General features: G+C 51.8%; 1 protein-coding gene across 1 annotated transcript; it reads left to right on the forward strand.

Moving 5' to 3' along the window:
* The first annotated feature begins 235 nt into the window (after nucleotides 1–235).
* MNX1 (motor neuron and pancreas homeobox 1) lies at nucleotides 236–3472 on the forward strand. The gene is made up of 3 exons (XM_054192814.1): nucleotides 236–851; nucleotides 2892–3052; nucleotides 3140–3472. The coding sequence occupies exons 1-3, from the start codon at nucleotides 236–238 to the stop codon at nucleotides 3470–3472; spliced, it is 1110 nt and encodes a 369-aa protein (XP_054048789.1).
* The last annotated feature ends 10788 nt before the right edge of the window (nucleotides 3473–14260 follow it).

Below are 14260 nucleotides of genomic sequence, written 5' to 3' on the forward strand. Positions count from 1 at the left end.
AGGGGGCGGGACTCTCCGCCGTGACAGGTGGGCGGCGGGGCCAATGGCGGGCGAGGCCGCAGCCCGGCCGGCCCAATGGGGAGCCGCCTGCGGCCCTTGAAGGGGCGCGCCGGGGAGCGGGGCCGCACTGCCGCCCGCCGCCGCCGGGAGACACGGCCGGCCCGGGGCCGCCCGAACCGCCGCCGTTCCCCCTCCCCCCTTCCCTTCCCCCGTTCCCCAGCCCGCCGGCGCTCCCATGGAAAAATCCAAAAATTTCCGCATCGACGCGCTGCTGGCTGTCGACCCCCCCAAGGCGGCGGCGGCGGGGCAGAGCGCGCCGCTGGCCCTGGTCACCTCGCTGGGCGGCGGCGGCAGCAGCAGCAGCGGGAGCGGCAGCCCCCCGTCCTCCTCCTCCTCCTCTTCATCCTCCTCTTCATCCTCCTCCTCCTCCGAGCATCCCGCCGGCGGCCCCGCCGACTGCCTGCGCACCGACAGCCCCTCTCCGCCGCGCCTCCTGGCCGCCCACTGCGCCCTGGTCCCCAAACCGGGCTTTTTGCCCGGTACCGGCGCCGGTCCCCACCCGCATCACCACGCCTCGGCAGCCGGCATGGCCCTGGGACTGCACCCCGCGGCGCCCGGCGGGCCGGGCATGCCGGCGCAGGCGGCCCTCTACGGGCACCCGGTGTACGGGTACTCGGCGCTGGGCGGGCAGCACCCGGCTCTCTCCTACTCGTACTCGCAAGTGCAGGGAGCGCACCCGTCCCACCCCGCCGCCGACCCCATCAAGCTCAGCGCCGGCACCTTCCAGCTGGACCAGTGGCTGCGGGCCTCCACGGCCGGCATGATCCTGCCCAAAATGCCCGACTTCAACTGTGAGTATTCGCCTCCCTCTGCCCCGCCGGACGCGTCCCCTCCGTCCCCCATTCCCGGTGCAAGGGGCCTTCCGGGAGCCGTCTCCTCCCTAGAGGGAAGAAGCACCCCCCTGCTGCCCCCCGTGTCAATGAGCTGGGGATTTAAACAGGCGGTGACTTTGTAATTTTTAATTTTTATGAGAAGGAGGAAACAGCGATCCGCCACGGGAAGCGGGGATGTGTGGGTCGCCTCGCCGTTCCCGGCCCCGCACAGCCTGGTTTTTCACGGCAGGTTAAATAGGAAGGTGGCGAATCCGTTCCTGCCGTTGCGAACACCTTCTCCCACCGTTCACGGGGTGCAGAAGCCACCGGGGGTCGGAGGGGACAGGGCAGGAGCCACCATAGTCTCCCCCAAAAAGCCGGTCTCGGTGTATCGCCCCCTCAAAAAGCGGAGTGGCAGGTCCCATCGCCCAGCCACCGTCCTAATTTTATTTCTCATCGGAAATGGTTTTCTAATAATTACGGCAGGCTCCTCTAGGCAAACGGGTGTAGAGAGGATCGGGGGTAGCAAAAAATGTGGGGTTCTGCGTTCCCTGGAGATAATGAACGGGGATGAAATAGAGTCGGAAGAGTTTAGGTTTGGGATTAGGGAGGCTGGAAATGCTGCATTAAGGCAGAGAATCCGCAGCCCCAGGGAAGGCGCGGTGCTGAGCACTAGGCCTCACGGCGACGGGGACCTTTCGTGCATCTGTTTCAGGCAAAGATCATTTTCGGAGGTGTGAGCTCTCGGTGGGAACGGCCGATTTAACAACACCGGAGGTGTAGGTTTACGAAAATCACGCCAGGAAAAGAATTGCGATTTTTTTTTTAATTTTTTTTTTCCTTCTCATACTCTGCACACACATTCGCAGACAAAAATGTCCATTGTTTTCTCTCGAATTGGGGCTGTTTAAACTGGAACATTCAGGAAGGAAAAAAAAAAAAAATTAGGAGAGCTGTCAGAGCTCTGCCCCTCAAACAAGGTGCGGGGAAATAAATAACCGGAGAGAAACCAGAATGGAGCCTCGGAAAATCACACCGCAGTGAGAAAATCTCCTGGGCGCTGCTGTCCGGGAGCGGACACTGTCCTATTCTCTCCCTGCCCGCTTTAGCGAGCGGGCTCCAAACGCGGCCGGGGAGCCGCAGCTGCCAATACTTAGTTTGTTTGGGTGTTTGGGTTTTTTTTGTTTTTTTTTTTTTTTTTTTTCCTCCCCTAAACCAAATAAGCCAAAGTGCCAAAATGCTTCGAGAAATAAGCGGTAGAGCGGTAGTGGCCGCGACGCATCCCCGGGGGTGGCCGGGCCCCGCGAAGGGGCTCAGTACCCCCCGGTGCCCTCCCGCTGGCCCATCGCCGTCTCTCGTTATTTTTTTTTTTTTAATACAATCCTTTATTTTTATTATTATTCCTGAACGCGGAAACTACGGCGATTTTTTTTTTTTTTTTTTCATTCAAAGACAGTTTTTCGCCCCACGCTGCTGATTTATGCTCTGACGGCCGGCCGGTGCCCGGCGCTCCCAGCCCGCGGAGCGGCGCGGAGAGGCGCGGAGCAGCCCCCGGCCCGCCGGAGGGGTGCCCGCCTGCCATCCCCTTAATTAAAGCCGGAGGGCTGGGAGTGCGGCAGGTTTAACTAAGGCATTAAACGGAGCGAATTGCTGCTCCCCGGAGAGCCCGGTACCCCTTCGCCGCGACCCGTTTTATTGTCTCGCACTTGTTAGGCTCTTGGGAAATCAAGAGACATATTTTTTTCTTTCTTTAAAAGATTTAATTTAATTTTTTTTTTTTTTTTTTTTTTTTTTGCCCCTGCGGGAGATCCCTTGACACTGTGCAAGCCGAGAAATCCCGGAGCTGGAGGGGCTGGACGAGATCCCTCCCTGGGTCCGTGATCCGGTGGATAACTCTCCATCCTTGCCTCAATCTCCTCCTCCACCATCTTTCCTGCCTCCCCTCTTCCAGCCTCCGTCCCGGGGGGTGCCCGGCCGCGGCGTGGGGGGCTCACCTCCGCCTCTCCTCTCCTTCCCCAGCCCAGGCGCAGTCCAACCTCCTGGGGAAGTGCCGCCGGCCCCGCACGGCCTTCACTAGCCAGCAGCTGCTGGAGCTGGAGCACCAGTTCAAGCTCAACAAGTACCTCTCCCGGCCAAAGCGCTTCGAGGTGGCCACGTCGCTGATGCTCACCGAGACTCAGGTGAGTCCCCCCGGCCCGGCGGGGGACGCTGCTGGGGATGGGGGGGCGATGGATGATGCAGTGTCTCTGTGTGTCCCTCCTCCCCAGGTGAAGATCTGGTTCCAGAACCGACGCATGAAGTGGAAGCGCAGCAAGAAGGCGAAGGAACAGGCGGCGCAGGAGGCCGAGAAGCAGAAGGGGGGCGGCGGGGAGGAGAAGGGGGATGAGGACCTGCTGCTGCCCGCCCCGGAGAAGAGCGGCGGGAGGAGGATGCGGGAGCTGCCCGACAGCGAGCCCGAGGACGAGGAAGAGGAGGAGGAGGAAGAGGAGGCGGCGGCGGCCGGGAGATGCTGCCCCTACCACTCCTCCGACTGCTCCGAGGGGGATGAAGAGGACACGCAGCCCCGGGGCCGGCACGGAGCCCCGGCACAGCCCCAGTGAGCCCCCCCCGCACGCTCCGCTCCCTCCAGCCGCGGGCTCTGCCCGTCCCCCGGGGCTGGGGTGGGGGGTGGGGGAGCCCCGCTGCTCCCGGTCGGCACCGGCCCCGCTCCCCCCTTGTGCCGATTTCTCCCTGCTTTGGAGGGGGATGGAGAAGAGGATCCCTCGCACGCTGGGCAGGGAAGAGGATTTACGGTGAATACAGTGTTATTATTGACTGAAAATCAGACAAAACTTGAGTCGCCCCCCTCCCTCCCTCTCACCCCATCCCTGCTCCCTGGAAGCGTGCTCCTTTCGCTGACTATTGGAAATGTTTTGTTCTTACTATATATCGGGAAAACTGTTTATGTCATGAACGTTAAAACTGCTGGAAATCTCAATACTGTCTTTATTTTTGTATATTGTATTTATATAAAAAAAAGTTACCTCTACTTATGCATGCTAAATTATTCCCCAGGCCCTCCCACCTGCGCGATGGGGTGGAAAATAAACGGCGTTTTGTACTTGAGATGTATGAGCGCTCTGTGCGGCGGGGAGCGGGGGGGACACGCTGGGCTCTCCCGGGCCGGGGGCTCCCCGTGCTCTGGGCGGTGCCGAAGCACCCGGGAAGAAGCGGGGAAGCGGATTTAATTCGGTGCCGCAGCCGTCGTGCAATATCTGACATCGAGAGGAGCTCCTCGGTACAGGGGAGGAATCAAGAAGAATTCCGCCCCCGCCCCGGGATCTGTTTTGCTACTTTCCAGGCGCCCCTGGCAGCAGAGCTGTGTGTCCCACCGGGTACCCGGGAAGCGGCGGCGACCCAGGGCTGGAGGAGGGGACGGGACGGACACCCGTGCAGCCACGGGCCCCCCCGGGAGCCGGGGCGTAAGAAAGGAGGGAGCAGCGCTGGTTTCCAGGGGCGGTTCGGCGGGAGGAAAGGGGCGAGGGGCTCCGCGCCCGCCCCGGTACGGAGGAAAGGAGTCCCCCCCCACGGCCGCCCCGGCAGCGAAGCGCGGGCTTTTCGATAACTGCGGGATTTATCTCGCCAATAAATTTTGCAGATCAATTCATCCTTGTCACCGCAGCTCTTCCCCAAATCAATTATAGCGAATTTAAATATAATCACTGGCTCATCCCCACCAGCTCGGGGCCACGTCTGGCAATTCATCCCCGCTAATGAATTACTACGGCGCGGCGAAGCTCCCGCTCCCGCGTAGGGCCGCGTATGGGGGGGGGGGGCGGAGGGACCCGCCGGAGCCTGCAGTCCCCGGGTCCCCGCATCCCCCCGCATCCCAGGGGCCGCCGCTCCCCCGTAAATCCCCGGAGGATGAAGAGCTCCGAAATAAGGAGTGTTCCCACTCTTGTAAAAATAAAAAAAGCGCGATTTTTTACAACCTTGCGTTAACCTTTCACATGAGAGCAGCGTGGCCCCTCCAAACGGCCGCTGTAGCAACCCGTGCTGTACAGCACAGGCTGGCGGACACATGACATTATGGCATGAGATGACACGAAGGAAAAGAGTTGTCCACCGCGGAGAGCTTCGGGCGGCGCGGCTGGAGGTGGCATTTCGGGACGATGCAGTTTTAGGTGTCAGTTCAGCGGCCCGGCACACCCAGCGCGCCGAGGGGATACGCCGTAAATCAGACACGCTCACGGTGTAAATCATAAATTTGGATGGATCCCACATGCCAGAAAACTTGCTCGGGTTAAACTTGATTTGGGCTTGATCGATCCCTTCCCCCCACCCCCGCAAGCAAAAAATCATGTCTGGGGCTCTGACTTAAATTTGTAAACGATTTCCCTTCGGCCACAGGTTAAGGAGATAGAAAAAATGAAAGCTTTAGTCGCCCTGCGATTTTCCACGCCGCTGGCTGCGGCTGCAGCTTCGTGGGTGAACCGCCGCGCAACGGCCGCGCAGGGCCGCGCAACGGCCGCGCAGCACCACGGCGGCTCCTCCGCCCTACACCCGGCGGCGCCTCCGAGTTACCTCCAGCAGCATTTACCTCCTCTTTACACCTTAAAATATCTGAACTACATCAATATCCGGAGGACGCATCGTTATCTTAAAAAAGTTAGCGACACATAAAATAATAAAAAAATCAAGAGGTGGCTGAGATCACGCACCCCCCCCAAAAAAAAAAAAGAAAGATACTCCCTCAGCCATTCATTTTCAATTAAGTACCAGCTAATTAAACTGGCAGACGTGCTCCTTTGGGCCAGAAATGTGCTGTACGCCCAAGAGGTGTGTGTCCAAACGTGTCTCGGCCCTATAAAAAATGGCCTTGCGGGGTACACGCAACTATTCACGGACTCTGTATCAAAGTCCTACCGGTGTATTGTGTCTGTCTCAATAAAATTAATCTCTTTAAAGCCCAGCGTCTCACAAGAATACCTTCAGTGTTCCAGACTACAAGGGCAAATATGTTTTTCAGATTCTGTTTTTATGGACGGATTAAAGTTTATTTTCCATAATAGGGCACCTAATAAAACTCATAAAGCTCTGTCAGTCTTACAGCTGGTGGCCTCATTTAACACTTTCACTTCGTAAATCATTTTACAACTTACCAGGTGTTTCCAAAACTGAAAGGAGAGGAGGGGGGAAGAGAGCAAGGCGGGGGGGAGAAATTAAAATCACTTAAAATATAGATACGGTCCTTTGGCGGTGGGTGCGTTTGCATTGTCGCTTGGAAGGGCTTCAAAGAAGGTGTCGATCCCAACGGGGGAGAAAAGCCTTTTAATCAGGATTTCCCACGCTCTTTTGAAGTCAGGACCCTCGTCCCCACGTGCAGCGCAATCAAAGGCTCAGGGTGATTAGCGGGAGCCCGGTAACGTGGGCGACACGCTCCGCGCTCCCCTCCGCGCCCCCTCCCGGCCCGGGGCGGTGGGTGTCCCCTCCGGCGGGTGGGCGCCCCCCGGAGGATGGGTGTCCCCCGGGGAGGGGGGTGTCCCCGGAGGATGGGTGTCCCGGTGTTCCCCCCGGCCGGGCAGCATCAAAGGTGCCCCGTTATCTCCCGCCGCCCCAGGTCAGCCACAGACCGGGCTGGGGACGGAGGGGACGTGCTCTCCGGCTGAGCATCACCCTGGGATCCCCCCTGCACCCACCCCCGGGGTGCCCCATTGGTGTTGGTGGGGTGGCTTTGCCTTGAAACCCAGGGCAGGCAGGGCTAGCAAGGCTTTAATCTAACCCCCCCGTTTATAATTTCATGATTCGGTCGGTTCCCTCCCCCAGACACAGTAGGTAACAAGCCTCTTAAAACTTTCATTGCTGTACTTGAGAAGTGGTAAGTATGAACATGGACCTTTGCAAGACATTTTGCTTTAAAAAGCAACATGGTTTAGGCATGGATGTCATTAACTGGCAATTTCATAAGCATTAAGTGCTAAAACAAAAGAACCAAAATAGGATCCATATGTTCCAGGTAAACCTGCTAAAAGTCTTTCAAATGGGAAACCATAAATATATAATCCCCCTCAAACTCTCCACGAAACTGCTGGGAATGAAATACTTCACTAGCAGAAAGCCTATTGATTATTTCTGAAGTCCAAACTGTTACGCTCATCCAAAACTGAGGGAGTAACGTCAGCTTTTTCTCTAGTTCTCAGGGAGACCCTGTCCCACGTTCCCTCCTCCTCCTCCCCTTATCCCCCTTCCCTTTGTGCCCCCGGGGCTGGCAGCAGAAGGGACAGAAATGGGAAGGTTACATGCCCACCGTTCCCCCAGTGACTACGAGTGGCTGCTTCGGACCCATGAATCCTTCCCGCCATGGATTAAATGAGGTGGTTTTGTCTTTTCTGGGACTTTTTGCTTATTTTTCTTGCCCCGAGGAGTGAAGGGTCTTGTAACGTCTCCCCCAAAGAATCCTCTTCAAGGACGGTGGGCCCAGGAGTTATTTACTGTCTTGCTCTCCCCACTCTGAGGACTGAAGAGCTTTAATTTAACTGAAGTCCTGGGGCTCTCCCTGTTTGGAAATGGAAGTGCCTGCACGGAAATGGGATCACCTGCAATGTGTAGGAGGTCAGAGTGGTCATCTAGTAGTCTTTCTCTGATCATGAGCTACTATCAAAATTTGGTTTTCGGCTTCCTTTTGGAAAAGAAACAAGTTTTGCTGAGTTAAATCTAACTGGGCTGGTCTCTATAATCGGTAGATGAGAAGAATGATGCCCTTTTCCTCTTGTAAAACCAGCAGAGCCAGTGGCTTGCAATGAATTGTGTAGCTGGAAGGCTTAGCTCCATTTTACGGCTTGCAGGACATTCGTAAGCAGATCACAATTTCCTCTAATTAATCCATTATTTGAAATTATTATTCACAGGACTTCTGCTAATGTTCTTGGCTGATGGTAGCTTTTGGCAGGTGGGAGTTGTGTCTGAAGAAGGAGCACAGATGGACAATGCAGAAGCCTACAATTCGGCTGCCTCCCCTCTTCCCGCACAGAGGAGACAGGGACGGAGAATTCCTGTGCCCATCCAGCCCCGCTGGGCTGTGGGTACCATTTATTTCCATAAATACAAAGGAAAGGCAGCCAGCATGGATTTAAACCTGGGGATGGGGCAGGGGAACGATCCCAATTCAGTACAACATCTCAAGGGATGGGGCAGATTGTCCATCGCTTGGTATCCCTGGATGCCCTTTCTGGAAAGTACGTGAAAGCCAAGCACAAGCCGCTGAGCCACCTCCGGTGCTAATTTCTGCAGTGTAATCGCGGCTGGCGATGCGCAGAGGTCTGCAGAGACGATCTAATGATTCTTTGTGGACTTCAACATGATGAATCTATAAAGCATGTATTGCTGTAGCAGCTAGGTGCAATTTTAGAAATGTTAATGAGTAATTACATAAAGGTTGTCCACAGTCATTGATGTTAATCACTGTTCTTTTGCCAGGGATAATTAAGATGACACTTCAGCAGCGTCAGCCAGTGGTTCCCGCTGTCTCTGCTGCCTCCTTCTCCCCTCCCAGCTCCTGCTGTGGCTCTCACCCTCCTTCAGGGATCTTCTTGACTACCTTCATCGCTCCCTCCCACACTCTTAGCCCCCCAACTTCTCCGAAGGGCCTGACTGACTGTGGGCTGAGGATTTTTAAGCTATATATGAGCATTTCACACAGTCTTGAGAGGGTGAGCTGAGGGTACCGGGAGAAGCAGGTTCAGGTGATGCGAGACAGTGATCTGCTGCCTCCGTGGTCCTGCCCAGAGCATCATGGCACTTGGCTCCATTCTGCAGGTAATTTGCTTTGACAACGTGTGCAGGTTACTTCACCTTTCTTTGTCCTTCACCTCATGAAACAGCTGGTCTTCCCACCCTTTTTGCCTTTTCGTGTGTCTTAGAAACCTCCGATGAAGTGATCACGGCCAGTGTTAATGGCTACGGAGGAGCTGGAATAACAAGTTGTGTAGGTATATAAAAGTTATAAATTTTATCCACATTTTCACTCTTCAGCCCGCCATCAGATGCTGTTCAGTGTAACGCAGGTTTTAGGTGATGCAAAGCTCATGAAGGAGGTTTTAGCAGAGGGGGGAGATCCTGTCTGTGCCACTGAAACGGGTGGCTGGGTTGGGCTGTGAGTTCAGCTCGCGCCTCTCCCGCAGATTTCCTGGGTAAATGAGCGAAACCAGCGTGCTGGTTCCCTGGCTGTAGGACAGCAAGGGGGGGAGTGTGTGACCTCTCCACCCGCAGGGATCACGGCGTCACGTTGAGGTGGGAAGGCCAACTTAGGTGTCTAAAGTTGGATCACTCATGGAGAGAAGGAGCTCCCAGCAGCCTCCACCATGCACCATGAAAAAGATCTCTTCTGGTAACTCTGGAGGTGCCCAGAGAGGACACCTCTCTCATTAGTACGGTTCCTCATGGGTGCTCTTTGCTTTGGGGATGGGAAGAAGAAAGCTCTTTCATCAGCTAAGGATGGCAAGATACCTGAAACCCCCACTCCTTTATTCTTCCAGACCTTCATCTTTAGGACTGATAAATACATCCAGAGGTTGGATTTGAGGGTCGATTTTAGCAGCAGAGGAATATGGGATAACGTTGAAAAAGTTTAACGTGTTCTTCTGCAAAACCTGTTAATCCTGTGCCTCTGACAGCTCCACGCCAGCCCTGCGTAGCCCTGGCCCCTCCCTGGAGGAGGCCATTTCAGGGAAAGTTTTACTCACCATCCGTGAGGGTGTCAAAACCCTGTCTGGGAATAAAGATCTGCTCCTCCAGCCCTCAGCAGCCTGAAGGCCCCTTTAAACTCACAAGGTTGGTGTAACGTTTCACAAAAGAAGGGCAGCCCGAAAAACACCGATGGGTCTAGTGTCCCTCCAGATCCGATTCTCACGTGGCTTTCAGACCACAGATGAGAAAACCCAACAGATTCAAAACCCACAGCAGCTTTCCAGCCTACCTATTGCCTGCTGCTTGAGCTCTGAAGCGCTGGTGAAGAGCTCCCCGGAGCATCCCTCGACAGCCTTTATCATCATAGGAAACGCTTACGATTCGCAATTGCTGTGCCTGCCTTTCTGCACTGCTTCCTAGTCTCTGCCGGACAGCACCTGCAGAACAAAAACCTTCAAGAGACCAAGAGATTTATTTTCAAACCATTTAGTTAGGGAAATTTGGAAAGTAAACACCACCTAGTTAAGTTTTAAGGGTGAACTGAACTACAGAGTAAGGAAAAAAAAAACCCCTCCATCCAGAATCTATAGCTTTGGCTGAGGAGGAGAGATGGTTTTGTGAATAAGATGCAAGCCCAGAAAATCCAATCAAGATGACTTATTGTTCCCCAAGGTGACACCGAGCATATCTCAGCTTATTGTCTCTATACTGGAAAAATGTGTTGCTCCATCCCCAGACTGTAACTGAAGGTGGTTCCCGCTGTGGGCTTCGTTGCCTCCTAACAATATTCCCTGTTATTTCGCGCCAGGGCCGTGTGTGCCTGCATGCCCAAGAGAGATTTGAGGGTCCGCTTACCGACTGAACGGTAAAAAGGTCCATAATGGAATTTTTAATGAAAAATGTGTCATGCTTGGAAATCTTTCACTTACGAAAATGAAACAACCATTTCACTGTTACTGACAAAAGGCTTTAAAGGAACTATTCAAAAAAGGTCTCTATTTGTAAGTTTTACTCTATACCTCTCATTCTAGCTACGTCATTTTTTAACGTATTCACTTTAAAGCTCTCCGTTTGCACAAAGTGAGCTCGTTTTGGTGTCTGAACCGTATTATCCTAGGACACCAGTTTTAAGGAATTTTTGGTGCCAGCTGGCTCTCCCTAAACTTATTCTTGACAGATGCTCATTTCATTTCCTTAAAGCTTTATTAGGGAAACCACGTGATATCCGATTCCGAATTGTGCATGCATTTAAATTAGCTGAAGGCTACTGGAATTAGTTTTAAAGCAAGGCTGCAGGTTGCACCAGAATTTGAGGACAGCAGGGCTGGTTTATACGGGCAGTTGTGATGTCCGTGCCTGCGGGCCTCACGGTAAACTAAGCTTTACTGGAGGGCGAACGAAAGTTCCTCCAGGAGATGAAATCACAAAAAGTGGCATATGGTAAAAGAGTCATATCTCTCCCTCCAATTTCCTGAAATCCATCCAACCCAAAAAGTCTAGGGTAAAACTTACACCCCGCCCTTGGAAAAGCGACCTTACGAATCAAATTGTCTCCTGAAAACAAAAGTGCTTCACCTACTGCAGGAAAAAAAAAAATCACGTATTGGTTCTCGCACACACGGGATATAGCCGGGCACTAAGCTGCTATTGCACTCAACGCACCAAAAAACGTGAGTATTAGAGCTGCCACTCGTGTATTTATTAAGCTGAAAGCACTGTCACGCACATTTAGCACCGCGCTGCTCCCGGGCTGGAAGTTTTCACGTGCAAAGTTCACCCATAAGAACAATGCGAATGAAACGATCCCAGATGTGCTTTAAGCACGGTATTGGGTTGCACACCTTCGCCAGCGCCAGGCAGGGCAGACCCGCTTGCATTTGCGCTTTTCCGAGCGCCGCTGATATCAACTCCTCATCCCCAGCGTGCAGGACAATGGAAAAATGTCAAGTTAAAAAAAAAAAGCCCTGCAGATACTTGGCCCATTCAGGTGCGGTGCTAAAACCCTGCCAAAAGGACTCGTGTATGATTTATCAGCATAACACTCTGGCCAAAGCTAAAAACCAGACTTTGCTGCCCTGTTAATTTTGATACAGAAAACAGAGAAAGTTTAAAACATCACTGTCCAGGTTAAAAGAAAACAAAAATTGAAACCCGTGATAATAGCTATAAGAGGATAGTGCTGTTTAAAGGGGGAATTGAAATCTTCTGCTATATAGCTAAAAAAAAAAAAAATCAAACATCCGGCTTTTAGTTAGGTGCATCTAAAGCAAATCATGCTATATTTTCCACGGGCTTGTCAGGCGTAAGGATGAGCGCTGCAAGCTCTTGCTTCTCTGGTGTAGTGTGTCTTTACCAATTCAGAGCCCGTTTCTGCTCATGAAGTAGTAACTCCCCCAAATCTCCTTCATAGAAGAATTCTGGAACATTTTAAGTGGCATCTCTCTCATTGGAATGATCAGGGAATGTTTCTCATGGTGGTTTGATGTTGGCTAACAGATTAATACTCAATAGGAAGAAATCGCAACACACTGGCTGTCGTGTGTGTGGCATTGAACATTTATTCCACGGCAGGCAAAGCAAAACGTGTCCAAGCCCAGCGTAACTTCCCCGGCAGCCTCTGCCGGCAGACGGCGCTTCGTGGGCAGCTTTGTGGCACTTGGAGTTGCTGCTGCTACAGAGAGACCGCACAGCACCAACAGCCCTGCTATAGGGAGGAGACGCTTTGGCAGGGCTACGCCGGTGGCAAGTTTTTTCTCCAGGGTTAAAAATACGAGATATATATTAAAAAAATATATTTTTTATATATTATATATATTTTATAAATGTACACATACATTTATATATAGTATCTATACAATACATGATATAAAAATGCAATTTATATTTTAATATAAATACATGAAAAAATAAAATAATCTCAGCTTTCCTTTTCACGTGTGCCTTGTATCCTTGGGATGCGACTGGACCGCAGAAGCGAGAGCTTGCAGATGCGTACGTACAGTAACAGCATGCTCTGACAGGTCTTCCGCCTCCGTCAAGCTCCGGCAGTTTGGTCAGTGAAACCACGGAAAAAAAATAAATTGTTAAACGTGGCAAAATCCAAGACTCAGGAATTCAAATTTATCTTAGAATTTTCAAATTTCTGTTTGGCAGTTATTCCTTCACAGAATCACAGCGAAAGGACAGGACTTATGCAGAATCACCTGCAGCAACTGTCCTTGTACCATGACTATGGCACTGTGGACTGGCAGCATATTTTGGCCGCTTTCCTGGAAAATTCAGGTTTTCAAAAAAATTTATGTTTATATATAAACGTGACAAATGGAAAAGCTGCAGGCAGGTAAAATCTGTTTTCTTCAGCAACAAAGCATAATAATGTAACTGTAAGTTTGAACAAAACCTAGTAGCTGTTTGGGATAAAAAAATAGCTAATGCAAGTCTCTGTTTAAAAAAAAAAAAGCGCAATTGTAATTTTAGAGTATAAGGTTAAAACCATCTCCTCTAATTGCATAGCAACACCTGCATCACACCGCCTCAGGCAGCTGCAGCAAGTGAATGGATTCAGACCCATAAAACACTATGGGTCTTTCCCCGGGCAGCAAAGCGTGGTCAGTTCTGTCACCCAGGAAAGCGCTCGACCAAGGAACCGGCAGCCTGTCCCATTTAATTTAAGGAAGATGTTTCAGGATTTATCTCGAGGAGCAAAGTTGCCTCCATCTCCCAGCTACAGCAATGTGTTTCCATTTATGTATTATTAAACCACAAACACGTTGAAATGCTGGGTCTACCTAAACTCCTGCAAAAAAAGGTAATTAATTAGGTGGCTGCTGCAGTCTAGGGGGAGCAATTTTTACTCACCGAGGTCCTGTGCATTCCACAGCAGCCAGTTTCTAGGGGCTTGCACAGATTTTCTCCCGAGTCCAGCCTCCAAAACTAAAACAGGAGGTTCGGCACTGTTGTTTGCAAGGGAGCCGTTCGCATGCAGTCTCTGAAGTGGTGACTTTTGTATCCATCAAAATAGTGTCAGTTCTTCTGCTGCCCATACTTTTTTTAACGGGTATGAATTTTAGAAATATTTTAGCTAAATTTTTTTCCTCTTCTGCCTATGGCAAGTAAGGTACAACTGAGGGGAAATGGCCAGTTTTGTATGCTTAAAAGCTGCCAACAATATGAAACAGGCTGAAGAAAGCATCTTGCTTTGTTCTTTGGATAGTAATCTCTTTGGTGTTAGTTGTTACCATGCTCGTGTAACCTGGGATTTTAATACTGGGTCTCTCTGGTCCCAGCACACCCTGTTCCCTACAACTTGCCCTCTCCAAAAGAGGAGAGGTGAGAAAAACAGCTCCCTGGCTGCTGGGGGAAGCGCTCCTCCGCCTGAAAACATTGCTCATACAACTGAGCAAGCAGAGTACTCTACATTCAACTCTTTGATTAAAAAAATAAAAAGAATTTTAAAAATCGTTGTCCATCTTTCTTGCTGCAGAACTGAAAATTTTCTGGAGGACGCCTATGGGAAACAAATTTTCCCAACAGGGACAGATCCAAAGCAGCTGAACAGATCAATTGTTATCAAATGCAATGACGAGGCACCATAAGTGAGTGGACTATTGAACACCCGAGGGCAAGCCCGGTTATAGAAATAGGGCTGGCAGCTCCAGCACAGGTAGATTATGCCGATGTATACTGCAGACAATAACGTGCTTCATCCTCTTCCCCCACTTTAA

Source organism: Rissa tridactyla, chromosome 2 (assembly GCF_028500815.1).
Source record: "Rissa tridactyla isolate bRisTri1 chromosome 2, bRisTri1.patW.cur.20221130, whole genome shotgun sequence".
Classification (NCBI taxonomy): Eukaryota; Metazoa; Chordata; class Aves; order Charadriiformes; family Laridae; genus Rissa; species Rissa tridactyla.